The following is a 27,363-nucleotide window of genomic DNA, read 5'->3' on the forward strand; positions in this document are numbered from 1 at the left end:
CCTAATGACAGTTTAATGATACTGAGGATTGAAAGTATTTCGAAGGTGTATATAGACGACAATTTATTAATGCATTTTTCCATTTATTAATGCACTGTCGCAACATAAGAGACTTGTCAGACTATGTAGAGTCCTATATGTGCAAAATTGATTTTCCCTTGATTTTCTATACAGCTTTCTATACAGTACCTGCATACTATACAGAAGAATGTGAAATTTCAATACTTGTTCATTGATAAAACGACAATGAATGATTCGCCAGGAATTCAATCAATAGTACCATAAGCTTCATTCGGATGCTGTCAATAAAATACATGTATTACAGGTTTTTTTAAATTTTCGAAATGTCAATCAAACTTGCTCATTTGGTGTAAGCAATTAGATATTCTTCTTTTTTATAACCCCCGCTTGAAAAGCGGGAAGGTATATAGTAATCGTTAATTCCGTCCGTCTGTACGTCCGTCCTTCCGTCCGTCCGTCTGTTACGCTTTGGGGTACCCATCTCTTATCCGCAACTCCTCTCATACCACTGAATGAAATTTGATGAAACTTTCACAGAATCTTTATTACATATTGCCATTGTGCACCTCCTATTTTACTTTTTGATCCGAAACATATTTTGGGTTTTCCGGCCACAGCAAAACATGGACTTTGCCATTATAACTATATGGAGGCGGGGGTATCATTTAGTGAGCTCATCGCTCACAGTACCTCTAGTTTTAAATTAAAGAAATAAAAATTGAAATAGGAGAAATTCATAGCAACTACTGAGAATAAGAGCAAAGCGTACTCAATGATAGAGTTTATTTTTGAAGGAGGGCGGGACGAAAAGGGGGGGGGGCTTACGTGACGTGTAGAAATTCTATGCTCAGTGACTTTTATAATACACTATATGTTTGCCACCAGATTCCTGCTTTATGATATTCTTTATATTTTTTTTTTTTACCTGATTCATCAAAGTTAGACAAACGGTAGTTTTTCAAGATTTTCGTCATTTCATAAGTTTGAAGTTCGCTGCCAAAATTAGCTTTAGTTATACTATATGTATTATAGGAATAAAATAGAAAAATATGCATATATATCGTAATCAGATTTGATTGATTTTTTAAAATTTAATTCCTATGTAATTGATAAATTTCTAACCATTTGGGCGGTCTCCGCCTCACCTCACCTTTCTTCTTCGCTGACACATAAGGCCTATACTATTAATTTTTCACATTCACCAAAATTGGATGTATGTTCATCATTCAATTTAGTGTCTCCAAATTTCAGCACGCCATCGGAACGGGGTGCCTTATATCTTAATACAAACCCTTTAAAGACTCGCTCTTTTTCAAAATAATTTATCGATATTTATCCGTTTAGAGGAATGATGCTATACTCCAAACCCTCCAAAAAGAAAAGATATGATTCATAAATTTCCATGCACCCTCTTTCCCAAAAACCTGGGACAGTCCTTCTTAACATAAAGTACAAATACTAATAAACCAGAAATATTTTAAATTAAATAAAATGACTTTGACTTACAGTTTTCAATTAGATACGAAATACTTATCAATATATGACTGTTACTTACAGTAACAAGGCATATAAAAATCTATGATGTGCGATTCAATGATCCTAAAGTGCTGGAGACACCTGAGGTTTCAGTCCCCTCATTCTTCAAGACTCGATTTCACGTTAACAATGGCGTACAAGAACTGAGACTGACGAGAAATTCTGGGATCCGCCCAGAATCAGCGGACTGTATTATTCAATCAGGGAAATGCAAACCCACGAAACAGGTAATCTATATGTACCAGAAATATCCGAGTATTATTTTTTTTTTGCATTAAAATTCCGTATGTTGCAGTGCTGTTTGCAATGTAAATAGATGTACTACAAGAATAATGAATTTGTTTGAAGGTTTTGTCCTTCTATCAAGATTTGAACAACGGAGCTGCTTTTCAAATCACCTGTTCGGACAAAATCTGCAAAGAGTTTTCTCTGGTGAGTATACTTTTTCACGTCATCCAAGTCAACTAACAACAACAACCCCCCCCCCCCAAAAAAAAATCATTTAACGACTACAAAAAAGTTTGTAGACTTTATAAATTGATTTTATCTTACATAAGTCTTTTGTTAAAAATATTGTTATTTTGTATTTTCTGATTAGCGCGGGACATTCATATCTAAAAACTCAATGTACTTTATGGAGCCTTTGAAAAAATCACATAAATACAAAATAAAGAAACTGTCTGGAGCAAACCATCCCAAAACGGACTATTTCGAATCAGGTAAGTTTTTAATAACTTTAACAAACACACGTTTTTTTATGTACCCTTAAAAACGGTCCATTAGTTTAAATATTCTGAACAATTAATATTTTGTAGTTTAGCGTTTGGGTGTTTTGTAAAATTGTAGAACTGTGTCAGAAAAGATTTTTTTCCGTATGTAGAACTGTGAATTTATAGAAGATACCTGCATTAATTTGTAGATGATGTAAAGTTTGTTCCCAGACGAGGCAGACATAAGCGTGCTGCAGGTATTTTCGAAGTAGAATTGCTGGTAGTCACCGATTCCTCCGTGTTCGAATAGTACGTACAGAATCAGTCGATGTTCTTTTTTATTTCATTTATTTAGCAACGAAATTATGTACATTGAAACTGTCAGTTTTTAAACAAACACAACAAACGTATTTCAACATATATTAATTTTCTTAAAATACAGCTGGAGGAACTTTCTTGGTTCTGGCGCCGGTGATGCGGAAGTGGAGAATTTCATCCGAACAGTCGCGGCATTTACTGTGAACGGGGTAAGGGATAAAAGGTAGTAGTTGAAAGCCTTTAAAATATGAAAAATTTGGTTTTGCAGATTTGATTTTTTATCCATTTTTGACATACTACATAGTAAGTTATTATTTTTCAGATGGATGTCCGGTATGGGAGCATCAACACAGAATCGTACCAGATCAGGATAGTTTATGTAGGAATCTACATGGCAAAGGTAGGGGACGTATGTACTGATAAGCCGTCTAGATACTAGAATGTGAATTACCTCCAGGAGGATCCATCCCACTTTAAAAAATGTAAATAAAAACCCTGGAGCGATTTTCCTTCAGTGCTTCAGCATTATAAGTCTGTCGGGCTCTTCTTACAGACTTATAAGGTATCAGCGTGTACTAGGGCATTTCCATTAAGATATTTTTTAGTTTCTAAACCATGTAAATTAATAATTCGCCATCCCCCCCTCCTAGGTCCAAATAATCAACAAAATATTCAAACACTGTATGCCATATGATTATGATGATGTGAATCAAACACAAATACTATAAAATTGCAGCAAGAATTTATCTAATATATGGTCATTTTTTACATTGTAGACTTCGTCAGACTCACCGTGGTCAAGTACCCTCCAGGCTAATGGACGACTGGACGCTGACCAAGTTCTTCAGGCCTTCTCGCAGTGGATAACCACAAACAGGGATAAGCTGCCAAAACATGACCACGCAATGGCCTTCACTCAGTAAGGGTCATGGAGATTAACTTCTATTCCAACTCTGAGAGGCATGAGAGCATATATATTGTTAGCTGCAATAATGTAGCCCTCCCCCCCCCCCTTTTTTTGGGGGGGGGGGCTCCAGAAAATATCAAATTAAAAAAATCGGAGAGTGCTACATTATTGCAGCTAATATATTGTTGAATCCGAATGCGGTTTCTTGGTTGAAATTAAGTACCGGTATTATACAATGTAAGTGAAAAATTAAAAACCAATGTGCACATGCTTGTTCATTTAAATATTTTAATTACTAGTAATTTCTTTTCCATGTTATTTAGTCATCTGCAGCGATGCGTCTACGTAAATCAATTCTTCATTTACTGTACATAAATCCTAGTCTTTTCAGTCTAGGCTATTATCCACAATGCAGGAAATCCGAATTCATGATGCCAGGAAAAAAAGGGGAGCGGATTTAAACTATGCAGATTGTAAGGGAAATCTTCGAAAGAAGGCTTCCTGTAATCAACAAAGCTGCAATTTTTACATAAAATATAAATAGCATTTTGATATAATTATATTGTTGGGAAGAGACTTTTCAAACCATAGACATTGTAAAAAGATATATAGACTGTCTTAATTGTTGCTGTACAATGTACATGTATACATGTACACTGTACAGGCCAACTAGAAATCACCAAGGAGAGTTGATTTCAAAATTCACTTTTGATGAGTAAAATTTAAGAATAGCATTCAATGAATTATATTATACAAGTATGTATTTTTTTTTTAAAGGTATAACATTATAAAAGGCATGGGCTCCCTAGATAACGATATAGCTGGTATGTAAAACAAAAGTTTTAAATTTGTACACAAATGGATTTGAAAAAATAAATTAAAAATAGAATGAACAGGTTGTATTGTTTAATTATTTTCCATGATTTAAGGTTATGCCTACCAAGGACAAATATGTCAAGATAAAAGTCAGTCCGTTGTAGAGGAAAACTTGAACTTCATAATGCACACAGTGGCTGCTCATGAATTGGGACACAGGTAAGCAAATCATGCATTTTATGATATATAATGTACATAAATATTTCACTGTGTGCTAAGCATATATAAAAATTTAGTGCTAACATAGATTCAATACTATTTGATACAGTGAAAAATTGATTCCTGTCAACAATCATGCATGTTTTTTTATATTGAATCCGGAAGCTGGAAATAATTTGGCTTATATGTACAGTATCATATTATACAAACCTTTTGGGTTTTTTTCCAGTCTAGGGGCTAGGCATGATGGTTTTGAGAACACTTGTTCCCGACAAAGCCATTTTATTATGGAGGCCACCAGCTCAGCAGTAGGCGGATCAAAGGCTAGACACCCCTGGCTGTTCTCTAGCTGTTCCAAGCAAGAAATGGGAAATCTTCTAAGTAGTATAGATGCGTAAGTAAATACATTTTAAGATATCGGCATAAAAATGAAATATACCTGGTACACGTGTCAGGCCAGTAGCAACAGTTTAAAATGGGGAGGGGGGTAAAAAAAATTAGACCTCTACCTAAAAAAAGCCATAACTTGGAAAATCTTATTTTGAGGTGGTGGGGTGGACTTTTAACTTTGTTATGCTTTTTTCTCAAATTTTTTTAATGTTAGAATTTTTCTCTAGAGAACAAGCTTAATTTTGCCGGTACATCTGTGGGCGAATACCTGAGAATACCTTAAGGCCAAAAATAAAATTGGGACAGCAGCACCCAAATATACTGTATGATTTTATTAAAAAGTACTACAGCAATTTTATTAAAAGGTACTACAGCAAAAAGACTATACGCAAGCAGGGAAAAGTGGGGACTGCTCCCTCCATTCTACCCAATATATTATTTCTGTAGAAAACTATTGGATTATCTGTAAAGTGTAAAGTTGCTTCCTGGAGTAATATTAAATTTATTTTCTCTACTATATTTCTACTGACAGGACTGCAAGTAATTGTTTAAAGAGAGTTGACCACACGGGAACAGTTCCCAATCTCGCAGATTTTGTCAACCTGAAGATAGGACAGCAAATTTCAATTCATGAACAGTGTATACATGCCATGGGGAATTCCCAATCATATGCTTGTCTAGTAAGAGAAATAAGGATACTACATTTAAAAATTACCAATAAAATAAAGAGTTTTCTCATAATTTATCACATTCCTTGTACTGGCAACATTACTCTATACAGGGTTATTTTTGCCCCGTGTTATTTTGTCCCTTTCACATTTGGAAACAAGTTTGTCCCGTTTTAAATTCGCCCAGAAAGATTTTTATTTTTAAGATAAGATACTATTTACTTTAAATTCGCCCATTTCTGACGAGGGCGAAAGGAGCGAAAATAAAACGGGGGCGAACATTTCCCTGTATACAGTATATATAGCACGCCAAATCCACAAAAATGAGCAAAACATAGTTTCACAGTCGATAAACTAGGTTTATCGGTTGTAAACTATAGTTTACGGACTGTAAACTATAGTTAACAACGTTAATCTATATTTTACATCTGTAAACCATAGTTAACGCGATAATCTATGTTTCACAACCGTATAAACTATACTTAACATCGAAAACAATCATTTGCCATTGCAAAATATAGATTATCTGATAAATACAGTTTCACGATTTGTAAACTATAGTTTCCAAACCGTTAACTATTTTTATTTTTAAGATTTGTGAAACTATGATTAACAACTGTTAACTATATTTACTTGTAAACTATAGTTTACAAATTTCTATGTTTATCAACAAAATCTATTGTTAACGCTTTTTACAGACAGATAAACTTAGATTAGCATTCGTAAACTATAGTTAACAACCATTAAATATATTTTTACAGATGAAAACTATACTTAACGAATCGTTAACTATAGTTTACGGTTCGTAAACTACAGTTAACAGTCGATAAACCTAGTTTATCAAATGTGAAACTAGGTTTAGCTCATTTTTGTGAATTTGGCATGCCATATATATATCAAGGTTAGAAGTTCAAAATTTAAAATGATAGCCAATTTATGAGACTTACAAAACTCTTTTAAGATTGTGGGTACATTTTCATTGAGTATTAAAACAAGATTGAACTTCTTAAATAAATACCATGAATAAAGGTGTTTCAAGCTTGAAGAAATGGTGTTTCATACATTTTAGGACAACTTTAATGGTGATTTTTCTACAGTCTGCACTGGACTATGGTGTTTTAACCCCAACACTGGTAATTCTTGTAACTTGGTGGTTCCGTTAGATTATACCACCTGTGGCTCTGGTAAAGTAAGTTTTTTAAATGGATTTAGATTCATAAAGGTACTATTTGTATATCTTTCTGGCAGTTTTGATTTATAAGGTAGAATCTAGCATTAATAAATTGATTCTTTGCAAATAGGCCTAAATGTATAAATGTGTATTTTGAATGGTCTGTATATCATATGCAATACAGATATAAATTTAATAGTCTAAAATACACTGTATTTAAATTTTAAAACTATGGTGTTAAGGTGTTATATAGTCATGGAAAACGAAAATGTATAATGTAGATAATTCACTTTATTGATTCCTAGATATACAAAATTTTTAAATAATGAATAATTACATGTATGCCGGTATATAGATTCTTCTTATTTTTTTTTTGAAGTGGTGTAATCAAGGAGAATGCAAAGCAGACAACTCAGCTCCAAAAGAACCTGGTGAGATTACATTTAAAAAAAAAATTCTAGATGTCTGATGTAAGTTCCCCCCCCCCTTAATTTTCTAGCCTTAAATAAAATATTTTGAAATATTTTTTCAGAAAATTGTTTATATGGCAATTACTATGGTGCAAATTGTACAGGGATTGCATCTAATCCTGCTGTCTGCTACGCTGGATATGCAGTACGGTGCTGCCACAGTTGTAATGCCGTCAGCACTGGGGACCCTGGTATGCTGAAGATTTAAATACATTTAATTAAAGTGGGACAAGATAATGAAGTCAGCTTATACATGTATTTTTAAAACATGAATTTTAGAAGGACACTTGTTTAAACTTTTTGAAAAATTTTTTAAGCATAAGAAGGAAAGTTTCTTTAAATTTTCTTTTTCATTTTGTAACTATTCAGGATGTGAATATGGTGACAGACAACAAGCATGCACAAGTATAACCAATGGAGCACCTTGTTATTCCAGCAACACGGAGGTTCAGTGTTGTGCAACATGTGCAGCGTACAAAACAAAAATCCAGTGTAAGCTCTCTCTCTCTGTACCTTCTCCCCCTTCCTTTGTCTGTCTGTCTGTCTCTCTCTATCATCTCCCTCCCTCCCTTCCTCCCTCCCCCTCTCTCTCTCTCTCTCTCTCTCTACCTTCTCCCTCCCTCCCTCTGTCTCTCGAACTTTCTATCTTCCCTCCCACCCTCTGTTTCTCTCTCTCTCTCCATCTTTTGCTCTACCTTCTCCCACCCTCTGCCTCTCTCTAATTGTTTAAAAATTAATTGTTGATAATAAAATTTTCTTCATATCTTCCTCCATTATGTATACTACAGCTTGTAAGTACGGGGACCAGAGAAACTGCTCTGCTCTGACCTTCCCGGGGGACTGCTATGGTTCATTTTCTGACGGAAGTGCAGCGCGGAATGTATGCTGCGAGACCTGTCACAACTATGAAACTGGAATCCAAGGTATGCATGCAGATATTTGTATTACAAAAAATGATCAAAAGAAAATTATTAAAAGTTCATACCCATGCTGCTTTCGGAGTAGTATATTGCATTAGGATAGATTATTCATTATGGAATGCATATATGACCGACATTCTTGTTAATCTTTCAAACAAAAAAAAAAAATTGCTATCAGTAATGATCTTGATGATTATTATTGTAGACTGTCTGTATGGAGATAGAGTGTTAGACTGCCGGTCTAATGAGTGTGCCACGTATGAAAACGCTGGGGTCCTGAAGGACTGTTGCGAGACTTGTAAATTCTATGTGGTTTCCACACCAGCACCAGCAAAGAACAGCACTGCACTGCCAAGTATGAAAAGAAAAAAGCTAATTGTTTCTGCTTTATATATGCCCAATATCTTGACAATTAAGGCAGATTCTGGTGCTGCTCTCTATTATCTTTCATATAGAGTGAAAATTCTGATCATAAGCTACATGTGTAGCTGTTGATAAAAAAAAAAAATTAAATATGAAATCATCCATGAAATACAATGTCATAATGTTAATTAAGCTAGTATTAGCATCCTTATTGCCAGTTCATTTACAAATACTGCTTCACATTTTTCAAGTGCAAATTTTACTTCAGTTCTGAATGATGTTCCACATGTTGCTTTTTCCAGCTTGGGTGATACCAGTAGCAGCAGGTGGTGGCGGTGGTTTGTTGCTTATCATCGTAATTATTGTTGCATGTTGCTGTTGCCGTAAAAGTCCAAGTGAAAAGGCTGCTTTAAAATATCAACAACAAATGGTAATCATCTCATAAGATTAACTAGTATTTCAGACAAACCACTCACTAATTTATTGACTTTACTGGTACCAATGATCTTTTACTTGGATGAAATCATTTGTTTTGCATGTAATTTTTTTATTACCTGGTAAGTGATCTTTGACTTATATGAAATGAATAATTTTCAGCCAAAGAGTAATGTTCCCAGACAGCAAAACAGACTTCATCAACCAGATCCCCGCTATAAAAGTGAAATACGACAACCACAGAGGACGGAGTATATGGGGCCAATCAGACCTGGGTATGTATTACAGATGTAAATGTCAGAACCCAAAAGATATATCAATACCAGTGGAGAGTGCACAAGGAACAGAATATGTCAAGTACCAGTATAAATGAGCAGTGCTGTGTGAAACAGTATTACATGCTAGCTTGTATAAATGTACGAAAAAATCCAAGAGATTTGTGCACAACTCTAACTTGCAGATAAGCAGTAAAAACATTAAAATAGGAAACCTTGATTACAAATATTATTTGTCACTGACTAGTTATTTAATTAAATATAAGCGATTGAAAAAAAAATCAAGTATAATACAGTAAAACCTTAATATCTGGAACTTGACAGGACTGGGATTAAACTTTAGGATATGTCCAAGTATTAATGACAAAATGGTTAAGAAAATAAAATAAAAGTGGTTGAGACTGCTCAATCACATATTATACCATATCCCTCATATTTGTAAAATAGGATACTTTTCAGGTAATATAATTCAACTTGAGTGTTCACCCCCTTCCCCTTAAATTATCCATATTTATTTGACTACTAAAATCGAAATGAAATGTCTTAATTCCAGTGAAGATTATACCCAGCATGCCTATGAGAGCCCCCTCCCTTCAGTTCAACATCAGACGAGTACGGGACCCAGTCGCCAGATGTCAACGAAGTCCCATATTTATATGGAGTTAGAGCCTGACCCCAACATTACTGTTAACTCCGGATATGTTGTCTCTAGTAAGGACTTTCTTAGTTTGAGTTTTCCCCCCAACATTTAAGATCCATTCTTTATTTTGTAATGAATTTTACTCTTATATAGGAGCCGTGGCATGCAGATAGTCACAGAATTTCTTCAAACTTCTTATAATAATAGTACAATGTATTTGCTTCCATAAACTCATGTCAGTATTGTGTTGTCAGTGAATTGCTTATGCCTGAACTTCAAAAAATTGTATTTTTTTTCTTTTTTCAGGTAACAAACAGTATACCAATGCTGGATATGTGTCTTCAAAATAGCATTTCCTACAAAATAGTTCCAACCTTTTTATTGCATAAAAATCTACTTAGTACCATATCAAAAAAGCCTGTTTTCAATTTTGTTAATCTTTCCATAAATATGCAATTCATGTATTTATAATTTACATGTAGACCTATTTACCTGTGACTGATAACAATCAAATAGGGCCTACCTTTGGATTGAACATGAATTTAAAAGACTAAAGGGTCTTCCCAGACAATCTATTTTAATTATTGTTCTGATCTTTTTTTAAAGACAATAATCATAAATCAAATTTTTGTTTGACTGGCATTATTTACGTCCATCATCTGCTGTATTGAATATATTTTTATTTAGCATTTTTTTCACATACATTTAATATATAGTATTACAACTGTGTTCACTTATTAACATATTGTGCTAATGACAGATTAAACATAATACTCACTTCAGTTGCTTTGTTATGATTAAATGTCATTATGATAAAAAAAGTTTTACCTATGGCAGTCTGACAGGTTCAATAGCATGTGGCCAGAGAGCTCAGTTGGTGGAGCACCGGACTGGACACTGGACCTAGGTTCAAATCCTGTACTTGCTCCTTCCATGTTGCGTAACTTTTGGCTCAAAAAAATTAATTTAAAGGTTGTTGACTCTTGTCTAGGCAAGATTTTCTGGACTTAAAACCAATGGATGTCGGTAAGGTATAGCTAAATGTACAGAGCTGTAACTTGTGATACACCTATGCCCTCTGTATGTCAGCTCATGGAACTTACTATAGTTGGTCAAAATTCTAATTCAAGGGCACAAGTTAAGGTAAAAGCAGAAATTTTATCCAAGATTTCTAGATTGCTAAATCTGAATATCACTAAAAATAAATTGTGTTTTATTTGTAATAGTTTCTAAAGTAAGCATTTTAAAATTGCAAAAAATTACACCTGGCTACATGTAAAAATAAAATACAAATTTTTAGGGCAAATCTAAAAAAAAAAAAATTTCTGTCTTGCTAAAATTTTCAATTACTGTAAATATATTGCGTTTGGTGTGTACAATATTTAGCGGAAATTAAATTTTTAACAAGTTAGCTTTTAGATTTGATTTAGCGCTGTCTGACTTTTCTACTTATAAAGGTTAATAAACAAGACATTTAGCAATGCACTTAAATTGGCGAATTCTGCTTTCCACCAAAATCGCTAAAAAGAATACACCGCTAAATGTAATACGTTTACAGTATATGGTATATAAGATTTGGACCAAAAAAAAGGTCTTCTAACAAGATATATACAATAAAAGCTCTTATATAGCATTTACATTATGGGTAAGGTAAAAATTTGTGGATAGATTAATAAACGGACCTTCGACTACAATGGACATATCGTTCCCTGACAATAGACCTTCAGTTCTCCAGCAAGGTCTGGTGTGGGTTAGGAAAGGTGGGTTATTTGTATTTTAAATAAAAAGATTTTTTAGTACAAGAAGTTGGAAGGCTTGTGGTAAATATAATGACATTATTATAATAAAACAGAAGAGCATGTAGTACAAAATACATTTACTTTATTATGTCCATCACATGCTTACAGCATTTTCACAATGCAGACAAGAATCAAGCATCCATTTCCATATTATGCAGAATTATATTTTACGTTAGCAACAATACTGCATTACAACACTTGTTTTAGCAATAATAAATATCTTGTTTATAAACTTTCAAACCCTAATACAGTATAGTTAGCTATCACAGAGCAAAAAATAGAAACTTTTGATATTGCTTTGCTTCCATTTTGATTTGTCTGTACAATCTGCAGGTCTAAGAAAGCAAAATTATGAATTTTTAAACAATTAAAAATGAGGCAATATACCATTTAATTTAGTAGCCAAGATAATTTTTTCATACATCTATACTAGAGAAAGATGTATTAAAGCTTGAAGTTTTTGAATACTTATCTGCATTGCACAACAACGGCACTGACAATGTGTGAGTCACTTAAAGCAGATTTGGTAGTTGTGAGTAAGTTTCATGATTATTTCAATTGACACAGCTCAGCAAATATTTCTTGTGAGAAAGTCCTGGTGATCCAAACAAGCTTTAGATCTGAAGAATTTGAAGTTCGGTAGAGCGAATTTTTCACTGCACTTTACTCAGAGCCATTAGAGTGAAGTTTAATTCATCAGGATCCCTCTCCATAAACTTTTTTGCAACCTTGGCAGTGTCCTGTAAAAGTTTTAAAAAATTACATTATTTTTATTTTTTTACTTTTTATTTCATCAGTAAAGTTTTTCCTTTAATATCTTGATACAGGACTCAACATTAACTTAAATATCCACTTGTCCATCAAACAACCTGCCAACAAATGTTACCTGTCCAAATTCATTATGTTATTCACTTGTCTGACTGAACAACCATAAAGAGATCTTTTTGAAACACTATTTCCATATTGGTATAAAATTATAACTTGTTTGTTTGGACATGTGTGTCGAGAGATATAGATATAGACTGAATTGAATACAGAGAATCAGTAAAAAAAAAAATTTTATTGCTGAATCCTTTGTAGCAAAATATTGCAGTTGAAAAAAACAGATTTCATGGTGGCAAAGCACTTGAGTTTTTGCAATATTTACCTCCAACAAACTGTCAGGAGTGGTTGGTCCATGATAGATGGGGGCATCATCTCTACCATCTACAAACACATGGAGATCAAAAAAAATAATTCAACAAAGTGAAATGTTCACTACCTTGAGACAGTAGATTTATTTCTTATGGTTTTATATATGTAAGTTGTCAATGCTTAAAAACAGAAAAATATGTCTGTTTTCTACTGTCATCAGATTGAAGAATTATCTGAGAAACTTCTATAGTTGAAATAATTAAAACAGGTTATATATGATGTTATTCCTAATTCACAGGGGAGTTAATGCAACCAATATAAGATCAATAAGGCCAAAATAAAAAATAGTCTTGTTTCCTGCTACCCAACCTACCCTATTTTTTTGCACCCGACCCTAAAGTTTTTTTTAGCTTTTGGGGAAAAAATTCAAAATTTTAGAAATTTCATCATGTTCATGTTTCAAAAGTGAAAAAATTATATATTCTCAAGTTGTATTTCATCAAATATATGTTTAAAATATGGACTTTTGTAAAATTCCACTTGAATTGTGCATCCAAAGACATGGAATTTCACTTTGAAAGGTGATATTGACCTTAGCTATCTAAGCTATGACATGTTCAATTTTTTGTAGTAGTTCATATCCAAAAAAATACCGTTGGAAAAAATAAAATAAAATTAAAAAAATAAAATAATTTTCCTACCTACCTACCCTATTTTTTTCTGGCTGGTAGCAGGAAACAAGACTATTATTTTTTTTGGCCTAAGCAATATGATGTTCCTGAACTTTTGTTCTAGCAAAAACAGATTGTCAAGAAAAAATGTCCATATAATGACAATTCACCAAGACAGTAAATGGATTTTTCATTAACAACACATAGGATCTTAACCCCCCTTTCCCCCTCCCTCCTTCCTAGTACTGCAGACTGGGAATAGAGATTCAGGAATTCTTTCAATTAGTTTAGGGTTTAATGTGAACTTTGAACAATTAGTGATGCTGTATCACTTTCACTGTATGCAACAATTTTTATGATATAAAGATACATACTCAGCTGGTACAATCCTCCATCTTTGCACACAAAGGAAACAAAGTGAGTGTTGACTTTGGATTCACTGGGAGGGGCCTATTAAACCAGAATGATCAGGATTAATTCTTTTTCAAAATTTTTAACATCTTTTTTTTTGCAGAAAAATTTCTATTTAAGATAGAATTTTGACAGAAATATCATTTTACAGTGTATCTTTGAATAAAATTTTAATATAGGAATTACAGAAAGTCTGGTGAGAGTTACTCCTCTTATCAGAGTGATAATAAACCTTAAATATTTTTTCTATACCTTAGTCTGTCCCTCTTGTGCTGTGTCTTCATGAGCAGATCCCATGTCCTAAAAATAATTGTTTCCATTTTATAAATTTTCAATGCTACTGCAGATTCAAGCTTAGACCTTATTGGATCACAGTTCTCAAATGATTGTAGGCAGAATTTGAATGTATGCAAATTACCCCGGTATCTGCTCTCTATATCAAAATAGGGAAACTTTTTTTTGCAAGTTACACAATGCATGTATAAAAATAGCGATGGATTAATCCAGGAAATTCCATTTTTGGAACCAGGAAATGTTTGGTCTCTGGAAAATTTACTCAGAAAAAAGCCAACATTCACAGCTTATCTGTCAGTGGGAAATGCCAAAACAACAGATTTTTTGTTGTGAAAACAAACATTCTGATTTTATTAAATTGTTTTTTACCTGGTCCACTTGCAGAAATTCAGCTCTTTCTTCAGCTGACATACTCAGGGTCTTTTTGAGAAACTGGGCAAAGTGCTTATCATCTGCAAATTAAGAAAAACTCTTCAATTTCACTTCTAGTCAGTAAATGATTTTTGTCTCAAAAAAATGTTAATACACATATCAATAAAATGTGTTTTCAGTTCTACAACTCCACAATAACATTCTCTGTTTTATGCTATGATTGACATACCAAGGAATTTTATTTTATCCTGGTTATTGGCAAGAGCATGAACAATGGCCACGGTGCCACATGCATTTCTAATTGTCTGTTTGACAAAATACAAGTCCGGATTTTGTTTCTGTTCTCCAATAGCAGTTGCTTCTGACTGTAAACAAATATGATAAATTAATGTATAATATGATTATTTAGTTCCATGTGGTACATATTGTAAAGTTTTCTCCTCCTTTCAATTAAACAATAAAATGCTTTCTTTGTTTGTTGTTACTGCACCAAGTGAAAGTAAACCAAAGGATGTAAATTATTTTTTTGGCTAAAATATTTACAGTTTCTCTGAAGCTGTTGCAAAAAATAATACATAACCCGCGTAAGCGGGTTATGTAAATTTTTTCTGCAATAGCTGCGACCGTGTGTTTCATTCCAAAATATTCCTCATAACAACAAACAAAGAAAGCATTTTATTGTTCATATTTATATCTGTATAAATAATCATTTAAAGTAGGATTAAAAAGATAAATTATTGTATTATCGATATGTACTTCTTAGTACGTTTCATTGATGGAACAGCCACTTATCAAGAAATCTGACATTATTTTTTGTATGTAAATTTAACATATTATAGGAGGCAAATGCAGACCTGCCTACTGTAGTTTATGCAGTGATGAACGCAATGGGGTTTCTTAAGAAATAAAGGAGAAAATATTCAGTGGATGTAAATATTAGCCCATAACTTATAAGTTCATACCTTGTCTGTAATTGGGTACAGGAGAACTACAGCAGCGACGGGTTTAAATGCTATCAAATACATTAAAAAAATCCATAATATTATCATGCTAATAGATTAAATTATAGAGAAAATAATAAATGGTAACCAGTAATCCATATACATCCTTAAAAACAAATTGCCATTTTTTTTTGGTATACCCAAGAAAATATTTGTGAATGTTTTTAAAACTGTGCACTTATGGAAATTATTATTTTAATATGTAGCTTTTTATATTAATCACCGTCTACCAAAGGATGGCGCGTAAATTATTTTTTTGGCTAAAATATTTACAGTTTCTCTGAAGCTATATGCATCTCTTTTTATTTCAATATTTATGATATTAATAATAACATGGTTTAATTAAAATTAATCATATTTTAATTATTTTATACATAGATACATATTTCCAGTACAATTCTTTTTAGAAAATTATGCTAATGACATTAATTTGCTGCAATGCAGCCGGGGTTGCAGAAGAAAATTTTGAGAGTGACTTCCCTTTGAACAGAATACGATAAATAATTCACTTACCTTGTTCAGAACCTGAAAAGACAAAGAGTAAATGTCAGTTAAAATCATTCTGTAAACTAAAATAACAACAACTGAGTAAAATTTAGTACTTAAAACTCACGTCGGGGTTTGATTCCAGCGGTATCCAACTGATTTGATCTGCCATGTTTCTTGTTTCACTTTCAGCCGGCGAAGTGCGTTGTCACGGATATTGGTTATGTCGATCTTAGAGGATTTCCTGATTCCTGAAGTCGATAAAATGAAAAAAATATATACATTTCTTTAAGAATTTGCGTTGAAAATTAAATATATTGTTGTAATAGATGTATTTGTGGGGAAAAAAAACACTTTTTGACTTTATAAGAAAGATTTTTTTTTTGTGATTTACACAAAAAATATTGAAACTAAAATATAGGCATATTTTTTAGATTCAAATAACTGCTATCCTACATTTTGGACTTGAAAGAATTAAAGTTTTTTGATGTGATTAATAATGTTGTTAACATGGTTAGAGTCTATGGGTAGATTTTCACCTAATCTAAATCCACGATGTAGGCGAAAGCCCGTGTACAGTTTGGAGCCAGGCCTACCTATTCATATTGAAATTGCTAAAGTACTAAAGTGGAGACTCGTTTATTGAGAGGAAGCTACTTGAAAGAATGAGATAAAATGAAAACCTACTTCAATTTGCGGGTATATGTGGGTGGGTGGGGTGGGGAGGGAGGAGTTGAATTTCTTTGATACAGGGTCACGTGATAAAGCCTATAAATATCATGATATAGGGACACCAACGTCCATCCTTCCCGCAACTCTTAATAGAATTCTCAATACATGATAATAAAATGAATGCAGATTGTCTTTGACATCTAAGTTTTTCCCCTTGACAATATCATATACAATGTGCATGTACATATATTATTATATAGGCACATCCCTTGATAATTTGTTTCTTTGCTTATACAATAGAATTATCCACTGCAGGAAGGACATATCGGGTATTATTTTTACAAAACGATATATTTTGTAGTGCAGAAATCCTTTTTCTGTTCAAACTCAACATTTATAAATATAGTTTTAGTCGTATTCGTCATAGAAAATAATTATGACATCTAACAGTGACTTTTGGAGGGGAAAAAAGAAAATCCTTTTTTCATAAATATGGCTCATACTGCTATATGAGACTCTCTCTCTCTCTCTCTCTCTCTCTCTGATCAATGTGTGTTGCATATTTAAAGTTTGAATAAAGCTGTCCGAGTTTGTAAAATGCTGAAATAGTGAAATAGAAGGGAATTCAATCGATTGGGTAAAACTTACCCTTAGGAAAAATGAACTAAATCATAATCCACTGGGATGGAAAATTTCTTTGAATCTATTCTAGATGATGACTGGCATCAATTACATTATAAGCATCGGAACCCGGGGGGGGGGGGGCTCCCCCCTTTTTTGCAAAGATAGACATTATATAGACATTGAAAATTGAGGTTTCCCTTTTTTTGTTGGTTTAGCCCCCCACTTTCAATTAGCCACCCCACTTTCAATTTGCTTTCCACGCTTATGAATTATTTTTGGTAAAATAAATGGCAAAAACCGGGATCCGGGGAGAGGGGTCACATCCTTTCTAGGCTATTATTATGTAGATTTATCTAGCAAAAGATTTTCAGCCTTTTTTCTAGTAATTTTCCATGCAGTACAGCTTTAACGACATATGTAACTTTAGTATAACAATTTCATTTCTTTGGCTGTTGATCATACCATGATCACAATTCATCCAGCTTTATATGAGATGTGGAGAAATTTTGACAAAGTGGATAATAGAGCAAATACAATGCCAAACATAAAAATAGGGGAAAATCTTACCTGTTAAAATATCAGTTGATTTTATAAGTCCAACTGAAAAGTTCAAACTCACTCAATAGGAAACTTAGTTTTTTAACTTATATATAGAGAATTTCAATGCACATTTATATAGGGTTTAAACCGTGACCAAAGAATATTCTAGACAAAAAGCGCTGATGAATTCGTCAAATTATAGCTCAAAGTAATACTTAAATTTATATGTACATGTAACCGTTCATGTTGTTGCTATAAATAAATATTGGGGATTCCAAGTGTACCTCGTTGCCATTTAAATATTATGAAGGATATTGATTGGCATGGGGTTTGGATATACTAGTATAATCAACTATGGATTATAGGTAATAATTGGTAATAAACTAAATTTATATTTAGTCGTGCGGCAATATTATCGGTAAGGTTTCAATTAAAAAAACATATCAATATACTACTTACATTGTATTGATTTACACTCAAGAATGGGTAAGAAATGTTTTTTTTTTAGGAATAGAACCCACTATCCATAACCAAATCTAGTGGGCCATCACAAAATGACTGCCGTATTTATATCATTTTCTGAAGTCAAGCTACATATAAATATGGTGTATTATATATGTAGTTTACAAAGTAGAGATTTAGTGTATATTTTCATTAACAAACAGAATGAAGATAAATATCTGGAGACATACTAGTAGTAGTACTCATGCCACATATCAAAATTGCATATATGCGTCGGAAGCAAATTGAAAAGGGGGGGCTAATTTAAATAGGGAGGGCTAAACCAACAAAAAAGGTAAATCCCAATTTTCAATGCCTATATTATGTCTATCTTTGCAAAAAAAAGGGGGGCTTAACACCCCCCCCCCCCCCCGGTTCCGACGCCTATGTATTGGCTCTTAAAATCATGCAAGGATATACATGTCACTCCATATACCATGTATACATATCTATTAAATTGTATTAATGCAGCTTTCATTCATTACGGTCAAAATATTAGAAACAAGATTAATACATGTAGCTTTGACCTTTGAATAATATGTGGATTCCAAAACAAATTCAGTCATTTTTAATTTATTATAAAGAACTATATGCGGTATATTGCATATGTTTGCCCCCACAAAAGTCAAATTTTGAAAACTTCCTGAAATGTGCTGAATTCAATAAATTGTACGAGAAATATAAGTTAACAGAAAATATTATAGTTCCAGAGCAGTGTATTCACAATTTCTGTTTTTATGACGTCACAAACTAGTCCGATTTTATATTCTTTTTCAGAAAGAGGACAAAATGGACAAAATTTCAACAATTCAAGCTTTAAAATTTATAGAGCGCATGTGTGTTCAGGAACAATATTGACATATTTCATTGATATTATCATTCTACACATTATATCAAAATATTTATCCTGAACACACATGCGCTCGGTGACTTTTATTTAAAATATCGACGAAATATGTACATTTTTCTGCAAAATTCATAAAAAACTGAAATTTACGTCATATTTGTGACGTCATTACGTACATATGACGTCATTACTTATGAAATTATTCAGTGCTTTGAAGTCAGCATATACTCCCCTGTTTAAGGACTTAATTAAATATTACTCCATCAAAGTTTGATTTTGGGGGGCAAATGTTGGTTAATACCGCATATAGTTCTTTATAATCTGCTACGATCTAAAAGTTATACAGGCAAACTGTAATTTTGATGTCTTTGTGGACAATCTTGAGATATGATACTGGAACAAGATTATCATTGAGAAGTAAATTAGGACTATCTTGTTCAATAGCACTCTCCCGTTCGACTAACTAAAATTGCCCCGACTCAAAACTTTTCTGTATACAGTTCAGGACAGGATACTAGCATTTTCTTTCTCCTTGTTCCTCTTAATTATTCCGTCAAAAAATATGTTGAAAATTTTATGGAAAAACTGAAGATTTTCCCACCTACCTACCGACCAAATAATATTACAGTATTGATTTTTAAATGATGAGTAAACGCATTGATTAAGAGAATTCCAGTCAAGTCTCTGGAATTCTAAAAACTTATGATCTTTAACATAAATTGTAAACTGACGAAAAACGAGGCGGGGGAAGGGGGGCTTTGTCATTCTCGTTTTGAGGTACAATTAAAGGGATTCGTCGATACTGCAAAACTCGTGACTCGCGGAGGAGTGGCGTACAAATTAAAATTTCTGTAATACATTGTAATTGAACAGCAAACAAAAGTTCTCAAAAAAAAAAAATCATGATTATCCCAGAGATCCCCCTTTCAAGTACATTTGTATTTCCATTCTTGATATAAATGTCTCCAATGTATAGTTTGAAAACAATGTCATTTTTGGTGCTTGTCACCATTTGTTTCAGAAGTGAATAAAATTCAGGCATGTATTTTTTTTAATTAATTACATTAACATCGTTACAAAAATGTAGAGGTTATACCTCATATTTCCACTTGCGTGTCGATCAGGACCTCTCTGAATCAGAGAGGGAAAACTATTTTGGAAATGCATCATATATGATAAACAATGACTTCATATAACATGTAAGAATTGAAGCGAGCTTGATTGTGATAACAACAGTAAGACATTTTATGTAAAGAACAAGATGTGTTTGTGAAACACATGGCAGATTAGAGAAGGTTAATTTTCTCAAATGCAAATCAAACATTTTTATACTAGTACCCAGAATAAGGCCTTCTCACAATAATTACATATGTAAAATATAAAACCCTAGCAACACCTTTTCAAAAGTTATGGCCAAGGTTAAAGTTTTTCAAAGGTAAGTTAAACTCCAGGGTCACAGTCAAAGGGTCAAGAATGTTGGTTTCTTAAAAAAAAAGGCCTTGTCACAAAGATTACATATACTAGCATGGGAAGTGTGAAAGCCCTTGCCCTCACAGTTCAAAAGATATTACAAAAGGTTTAAGTTTTTTAAAAGTAGGTCATACACTAAGGTCATGGCCAAAGTTGTTGGTATCCAATAAAAGGTCTTGCCACAAGGATCACATACTAGTATGTGAAGTATAAAAGCCATAACCCTAACCGTTCAAAAGTTATACGGCCAAGGTTAAATTTTTTATTAAAGTAGGTCAATCTCCAAGGTCAAGCATTCAAAGTTGTTGGTATCCAATAGAAGGCTTTGCCATAAAAAAGACATATGTGAAGAATAAAAGTCATAGCACCAACCGTTCAAAAGTTATGGCCAAGAATAAAGTTTTTTAAAAGTAGGTCAAACTCGAAGTTCAAGATCAAAGGGTCAAGGTTGCTGGTATCCAATGAAAGGTTTTGTCACAAGGATTACATATATGAGGAATGAAAGTCTTAGTACCAACCGTTCAAAAGTTATGGACAAAGTAAAAGTTTGGAATTTTGGTGTAAAAATGTGTCAACTTCCAAGGTCAAGGTCAAGAGGTCAAATTTGTTGGTACACAAAGAAAGGTTTTGTCACAAAGAATACACCTGTGAAATATGAAAACCATAGTCCCATCCAGTCAAAAGTTATGGGAAAGGTTTAAGTTTTTCTCACCCCACCCCACCCCCCTTTTTTAATATGAACGGTTCGGAAAACTAGTTTTACACCATTCTTTTAAAAACTACTTCCGGTTCGCTGGGAAAAAAAAGTGCATGCACGTGCACTTTTTACGTTCGTAAGCAAACGCCTTTGGACTGCATTCAAGATAATTATAGCAATTATGAAACAGATGTTGCATGCATCATGAAAAAAGTTTGTCAACTTTCCTCTTTTCGTTGCATATTCCTGAAGGTCTCAAAGATTAACCCAATTCTTACGTCACAATATGGCGGTGCATTGAACTGTTAATCAGCTGAGAGGCGAAAACAGTGAGATTAAGGTGAATATTGAACATCATATCACATTTTCTTAACAACTGAAACATGATCATTTGTGAAAACAAACAGTTTTCTATTGTTACCTTGTGAGATATTGGGATGTCGGTCTTTAACGACTGTGTATTTTTAGACGATCTGTCGTATTGTTCACCGGATGAAATAACTGAAAATACACCAAAGCGCCTGAAAATGAAGCAAATGCAATTTCGCATGCAATTTACTTTTGCCTTGATAATGTTCAAAAATTAATTGTGTATCAATTTGATTGCTTCAAAAGAGAACTGAGCACTGAATCATGTATTTATAGGGATTCTTTAAAAAAAAAAAATGGCCTTAAATGTTTTCCAAATTTCATAAAAATGAAAAAAATCTTAATAAATTCAAGATATTATAAGTTTCTCCCAGGTTCTCATTATGTTATCTAACCTGTTAATCACCAAATTTTCCTAAGATAATTGGGTATATACTCAACCATTAGTTGCAGAACTGTTAACTAAACTTGCATTATGGCAATAAATTATGGTTTTGTTTACTTGTTTTGAAATTTTTGATGGATGGCAGAAAATTCAACACTAGTTGACTTATTGGTCTGTAGAGATGAATGCTAAGGGTTGGGTGGTTGATAAAATAAACAGATTGGTTAAATAATCATTAATGTGTGTAGCATTAGAGAGTGATCGAGGGGTAGTTAATTGACCAATGCTGAAAAATGGAGAAATTCTTCCCAACTGCACAGAGAAAATCTTGCTCCATAAATTGCACCTTATTTGCATTTTGGGATCTGAATGTAGCATTATGGTCAAGGATTAATATATATATAAAACCATAATGCTACAGTTCTGCTGCTTAATCAGCCATTCTGGCATTGATGTAATTCTTATGAGTTCTAGTTCCTAAAATTAAGAGTTTGCTGCCAAATAAATTTTATATTTGAAGACCAGTTTATATTTTGGCAGCATATGTTTAAAAATTGCCAAAAAATATCTGATATCAAGATCTCATATGAGTTACAGGTAGTATATAGGTCCCTGCTTATATGCAGCTGTCATTGGCTGATGAAATCAGAATGGAAAGTAGTAAAAGTAAATTAATCAGATATGAACAAAACCAAAAAAGATATTACCTTGTTACATAAAGAATTCAAATGGCCATTATATCTGCTCACTGACTCCATTGGATGTAAACTCATAGTCTATGAACATGATGAATATTTTGGTTTTATCCTATTCTTTAAATTGGAACATTTTAGACAGCCCAACTGTTTTAACTATGTACACATAGACAATTTTACTGAAGTGTTTTGCATAATAAACAGTGTTTTTCTTTTTAACAAATTTCCCTGCTTAAAAAAATTACACTTGCATCTACCTTATGTCCTTTGGTTAACTGGTTGCAATAGTTTTGTATCTCAAAATTAAATGTACTATAATTTTAACTGATTGAAACCAGTAATTTAATTTGAGCAGAAAAATATATGAATAATTCATTAAAATATATATATATATTATTATATCCTTTTCTATTTTTTGTATGTTTTCAATATACTTTATGTATACTCAAAAAAGTGGGCTTCATCCTTTAGCGGCTTTGGCGCAGACAATGATGCGCTAATTCATGAATACTGCAGCTATGAAATCATTTACAAATACAAACTACAGCACGGACATGTGTCAGTGCTAATTCATGATTATAAGCCAACAATTGAATAAGTGCATGCATATCCAAAGATTGCACTAAGTTTTGAATATGCCAAGTTATGTACAGTATGCAGGAAAAATTTATAACAAGTTGAATAACTAATTTAACCATGAATGCAGATTTTTTTTTTTTTTAACATTTTAATTTATATGAATAAATTTGCTGTTAATTGTGAAAGGCTGCTATTTTTTTGCATTAAGGGAGATGTTTTTTTTCTCCTATCAGATAAGGATCTCTGTCAGTTCACACTGTACCAGTATATATATAAGATCACATCACATACACCTGGCAATAGCTTTGTGCGTTCAATGCATTGCATGATACATGAATGTAATTTATGACAATTGTTATAGAATATTAAGAATAATGCTTACAATTTTCTGTAAACAGTTCACACCTTGACATTTCTAACAAAATTAAATGATTCGGCTAACATTTTCCTTGGTATTTTACCAAATAATCAGTGAAGTGCAACTATCTTTATAATAGTAGACTGCCTAGCAGCATAGTGAGCATATATTTACAAAATGTTATCAATTTTTAAGTGTTTGATTTGATTAAGTGTCCCACCCCCCCTCACACACACCCTCCCTCACATACACCCCCAAAACTCTCAGTCTCTCTCATGTTATGGATTAAAATAATAAGCTGTCAACTAATAGATTTTTTTTTTTTATTAAACCACAATGCAAAAATGAAAGATGAGTATACAACACCTTCAAGGTCATTTTATTGCTAGAAACATGCCTTTCATTCAATGTATGTTAATTTTATTCATGGTAAATATATCATGGAAAAAGTTTATCTGTATAGGCCTCTGATATTGAAAGAAGTTGACTGGTTATAGAAATCTAAAGAATCTTTAAATGTGTTAAGCAAAAGGATATAAAACACAAAGATTTATTTATTTGTGGGGGAAAGAAGATTAAATACATGTCATGTATATATAGTGTATGTGTTTGTAGTCATTTACAAGTTGATTGATTTCATGCATATTGAAAGAAAATATTTGCCAAGTTTTGATTATTTTTTACTGATAGTTGTATCATATTTAATATGGAGCTGGTTATGGTAACTGTGTCTCTTAGGATTCATTATTGAAACTCGATTTATACATCACTGGACACTGATTTTATTTTAATGATGTTACATCTTATTTTTTCAGTGAAATGGCTTCAGGTGAAACCATGGCAGAATCCACCAAAGATTCACCAGAGGTTACACCTGCTGTAAGACACCTAGAAGTGGTAGATTCTGGGGATGATCCCCTAAGCAGGCAAACTGTTCCTACCCCTCCTCAAGAATTAAGCAGCCCATCTCCTTCCATTGTTCCTGATTTTAATGCCATGTATTTGGGCAGTGCAGTATTAGATAGGCGATATCCACCCCAATTTGTCATGCCTTGGGTCATGGCAGAGGTCAAACGTCGAAAGTCTGCTTTCCAGGAAGTGACCTTAAAGGTCAAGGAGCATGTGCTGCATGCCAAAAAGTTCAACACTGAAGCTGTAATGTTTGAGCACAAACTGACATGTATGACCAGATTTGCTAAAACACATCAGGATCCACGGTGTTTTGCATATCTTAGTAGACAGAATTTGTACTGTGATTATGAGTGCCATGTTTTTCTTGCTCATGATGAAGGAATGGTAAGTCTAGTATTTCATGTCTTTTGATTACTTGATTTTTGAAATGCACTTTGTATCCTTTTCTTTTTTCTTCAAAAGTTAGACAATACGAGATAAAAGTGATGCTGAGTTAATGATTATGGCTGATTTTGAAATTCCATTCCAGTCTAAAATGACAGTAAGTGCACTACCTCTATCCCCCCCAGAGTCTGTTTGCTAAGTCCAAATACATGTATTTCAATTATACAATTACTAGCATCAGTCACTGTTAGACCCCTTATATCAGAATCCAATTATATTTGCAGTACATGTACTTGGACCTTCCATTAATGACCTTATAATGAATACCAAAATCCACATACTTTATAAAATTACATTGATGAGTACAATTTTTTTAATTACTATGCAAAAAAAGACCTTCTGTGACCTGTTTAATATCAAAATTCAGTTTACAATTATTTCATATATTGACCCATCTATAAAGATTATAGAAATCTTTATGCTTCATTGTAGACCAATGACCCTTTTGTATCAAAATCCATTGCTGTATGGAAGGCTAGTGACCCCATTCTTTATTTATAAATATACATGTATGCTGCCATGTATACCAGAAATCCTACTCCATATTCAAATCCGTATGTTGTACATGTATTATATACCAGCGACTCCTTTTTACCACAATCCAAATGATACTTTTAAAAATAGTAATTTTGAAGGAAAACAGTATTATCTCTTCATTATACAAGCATGATATGTCAGTCCATTCTATATTGTATATTTGTTTAATAAGACTAAGGAAAATTCAGTAAACAGCAGTGCATAAAGTTTACTGAATTTAAGTATCTGCATGAACAAAGGAAATAAGTCGTTTTCAATCTTATATCAGATACATTTACTGTGAAATCACTTATTTTCATTTAAGGTATTTTTCATTGTTTATATGGTATGAAAAGACCTATAAATTCATTTATGTCTTTCCTCAAAATGTCAAGTTTTCAGTTATTTCAAATGATCATTGAATATTTTTTCCTCAAACCCCATGGAAATAAGTGATTTTACTGTAAATTTGATTTAGTACATCGTGTAATAAAATTCTCTTTTGAGTTCTTTCTAGAATTTTATTTCAGAAATCTAAAAGTTGGATGACTGAGATTTGTATTGCTTTTGTTTTTCACAGTCAATAACCTATGGTGTCATCAGACTTACTCTGGTGCAGTCTCTTCATTCATTGTAAACAGGTTCCTCTCATAATCAGATTTTCATGCAAGAAATCAATTTTTCCTTACAGCAAAATCATGTAACGAATGTCAAAATCCATGTTAAGGAAAAAAGTTGACAAATTCTGTGATGTACCAAAAAAAAAAGGCATTTCGTAGATGCAAGGCAGTGGTATGTTTATTGTTATACAGGACATGAACTGTCAAACATCGATAAATAACTTTGAATGGTTGGTTCTGGATCTGTGTTTGTTCTTTGAATGTCATGGCTTGTTTTTAGCTCACTTATGACTTAAGCCAAAGGGACAAGTGAAGTGAATTGAAAGACCAAGTCACTTCCTTTGGGGGGATAATGAAAGAGTAAAACTTTACTGGGATTACTGAATTTTCTTAAATAGAATAAAACTGCATATCTGCATGAAAAATTTTTAGTCCATGTTGAAACACTATCACACAAACTACTTCTTTTTGTTATATGATCATATAACCATGGAAAGTTAGTACTGTTTGATAGGTTTATGTGAAGTGGCTACTTCAACATAGAGTACTTTGCTGATAGTGACCACACACTTACTGTGGCACTGGTCAGTTCTGACGGTCAATGACTGGTTTATGAGGGGGGAGGGTTTTATTGTGTGTATCCATGATTCTGAGGGAGGTGGGAAGGTCACTTAGTCATGTTAGTAGGAGATTATTATTGTAAATGAAATCAGAGTTGGAAAGTACATTTTCATTTTAACAACTTTCCAGTCATTGTAGAAGTTGGAAGTGAATTTTTAGCAAGGCTTGGGATATTTCAATAGGTATGTTATAAATGGAAAACATCATTTTTAAAAGCTCTTGAAAAATGCTAAAAAAACAAGATGTGTTTGTTAAACACTGATGCCCCCGTATGGCAACATAGCGAAGATTAAACTTTTCTTAATGCAAATTTAATTAATTGGTACCAAAAGTAGGGTATTCTCACTGGAAACAATTGTGAAATTTGAAAGTAGGCCAATGTTAGAGTTTTTTCAATAAGTACAAAAATCACCAAGGTCAAGGTCAAAAGGTCAAGGTAATTGGTATACAATGAAAGGTCTTGCCACATAGAATACTTATGTAGAT

The 27,363-nt window shown here is 32.9% G+C and overlaps 1 protein-coding gene and 1 long non-coding RNA gene across 2 annotated transcripts in view; one reads left to right on the forward strand and one right to left on the reverse strand.

Annotated features, from left to right (window-relative positions):
- Positions 1-27,363, forward strand: part of LOC134263738 (TBC1 domain family member 4-like) — a 47,727-nt gene that overhangs the window by 521 nt on the left and 19,843 nt on the right. Inside the window, exons 2-22 of the mRNA XM_062746120.1 lie at positions 1,579-1,784; positions 1,906-1,989; positions 2,156-2,276; positions 2,477-2,576; positions 2,710-2,794; positions 2,908-2,985; positions 3,362-3,504; positions 4,270-4,316; positions 4,422-4,527; positions 4,757-4,921; positions 5,450-5,597; positions 6,655-6,774; positions 7,136-7,187; positions 7,289-7,417; positions 7,596-7,718; positions 8,015-8,149; positions 8,352-8,501; positions 8,812-8,939; positions 9,107-9,219; positions 9,773-9,955; positions 24,580-25,060. Of these exons, the coding sequence (XP_062602104.1) occupies positions 1,579-1,784; positions 1,906-1,989; positions 2,156-2,276; positions 2,477-2,576; positions 2,710-2,794; positions 2,908-2,985; positions 3,362-3,504; positions 4,270-4,316; positions 4,422-4,527; positions 4,757-4,921; positions 5,450-5,597; positions 6,655-6,774; positions 7,136-7,187; positions 7,289-7,417; positions 7,596-7,718; positions 8,015-8,149; positions 8,352-8,501; positions 8,812-8,939; positions 9,107-9,219; positions 9,773-9,955; positions 24,580-25,060 (2,897 nt within the window). The remainder of the gene's footprint in view (positions 1-1,578; positions 1,785-1,905; positions 1,990-2,155; positions 2,277-2,476; positions 2,577-2,709; positions 2,795-2,907; positions 2,986-3,361; positions 3,505-4,269; positions 4,317-4,421; positions 4,528-4,756; positions 4,922-5,449; positions 5,598-6,654; positions 6,775-7,135; positions 7,188-7,288; positions 7,418-7,595; positions 7,719-8,014; positions 8,150-8,351; positions 8,502-8,811; positions 8,940-9,106; positions 9,220-9,772; positions 9,956-24,579; positions 25,061-27,363) is intronic.
- On the reverse strand, positions 15,878-18,064 carry LOC134263746 (uncharacterized). Its single transcript, XR_009991344.1, has 3 exons — positions 17,891-18,064; positions 16,155-16,278; positions 15,878-16,066 (listed from the first exon to the last, which is right to left on the reverse strand). It is a non-coding gene; the product is annotated as an uncharacterized LOC134263746 (long non-coding RNA).

This window comes from Saccostrea cucullata, unplaced genomic scaffold (assembly GCF_032062105.1).
Source record: "Saccostrea cucullata isolate Sc308-1 unplaced genomic scaffold, CSIRO_AGI_Scuc_v1 ctg350, whole genome shotgun sequence".
NCBI lineage: Eukaryota > Metazoa > Mollusca > Bivalvia > Ostreida > Ostreidae > Saccostrea > Saccostrea cuccullata.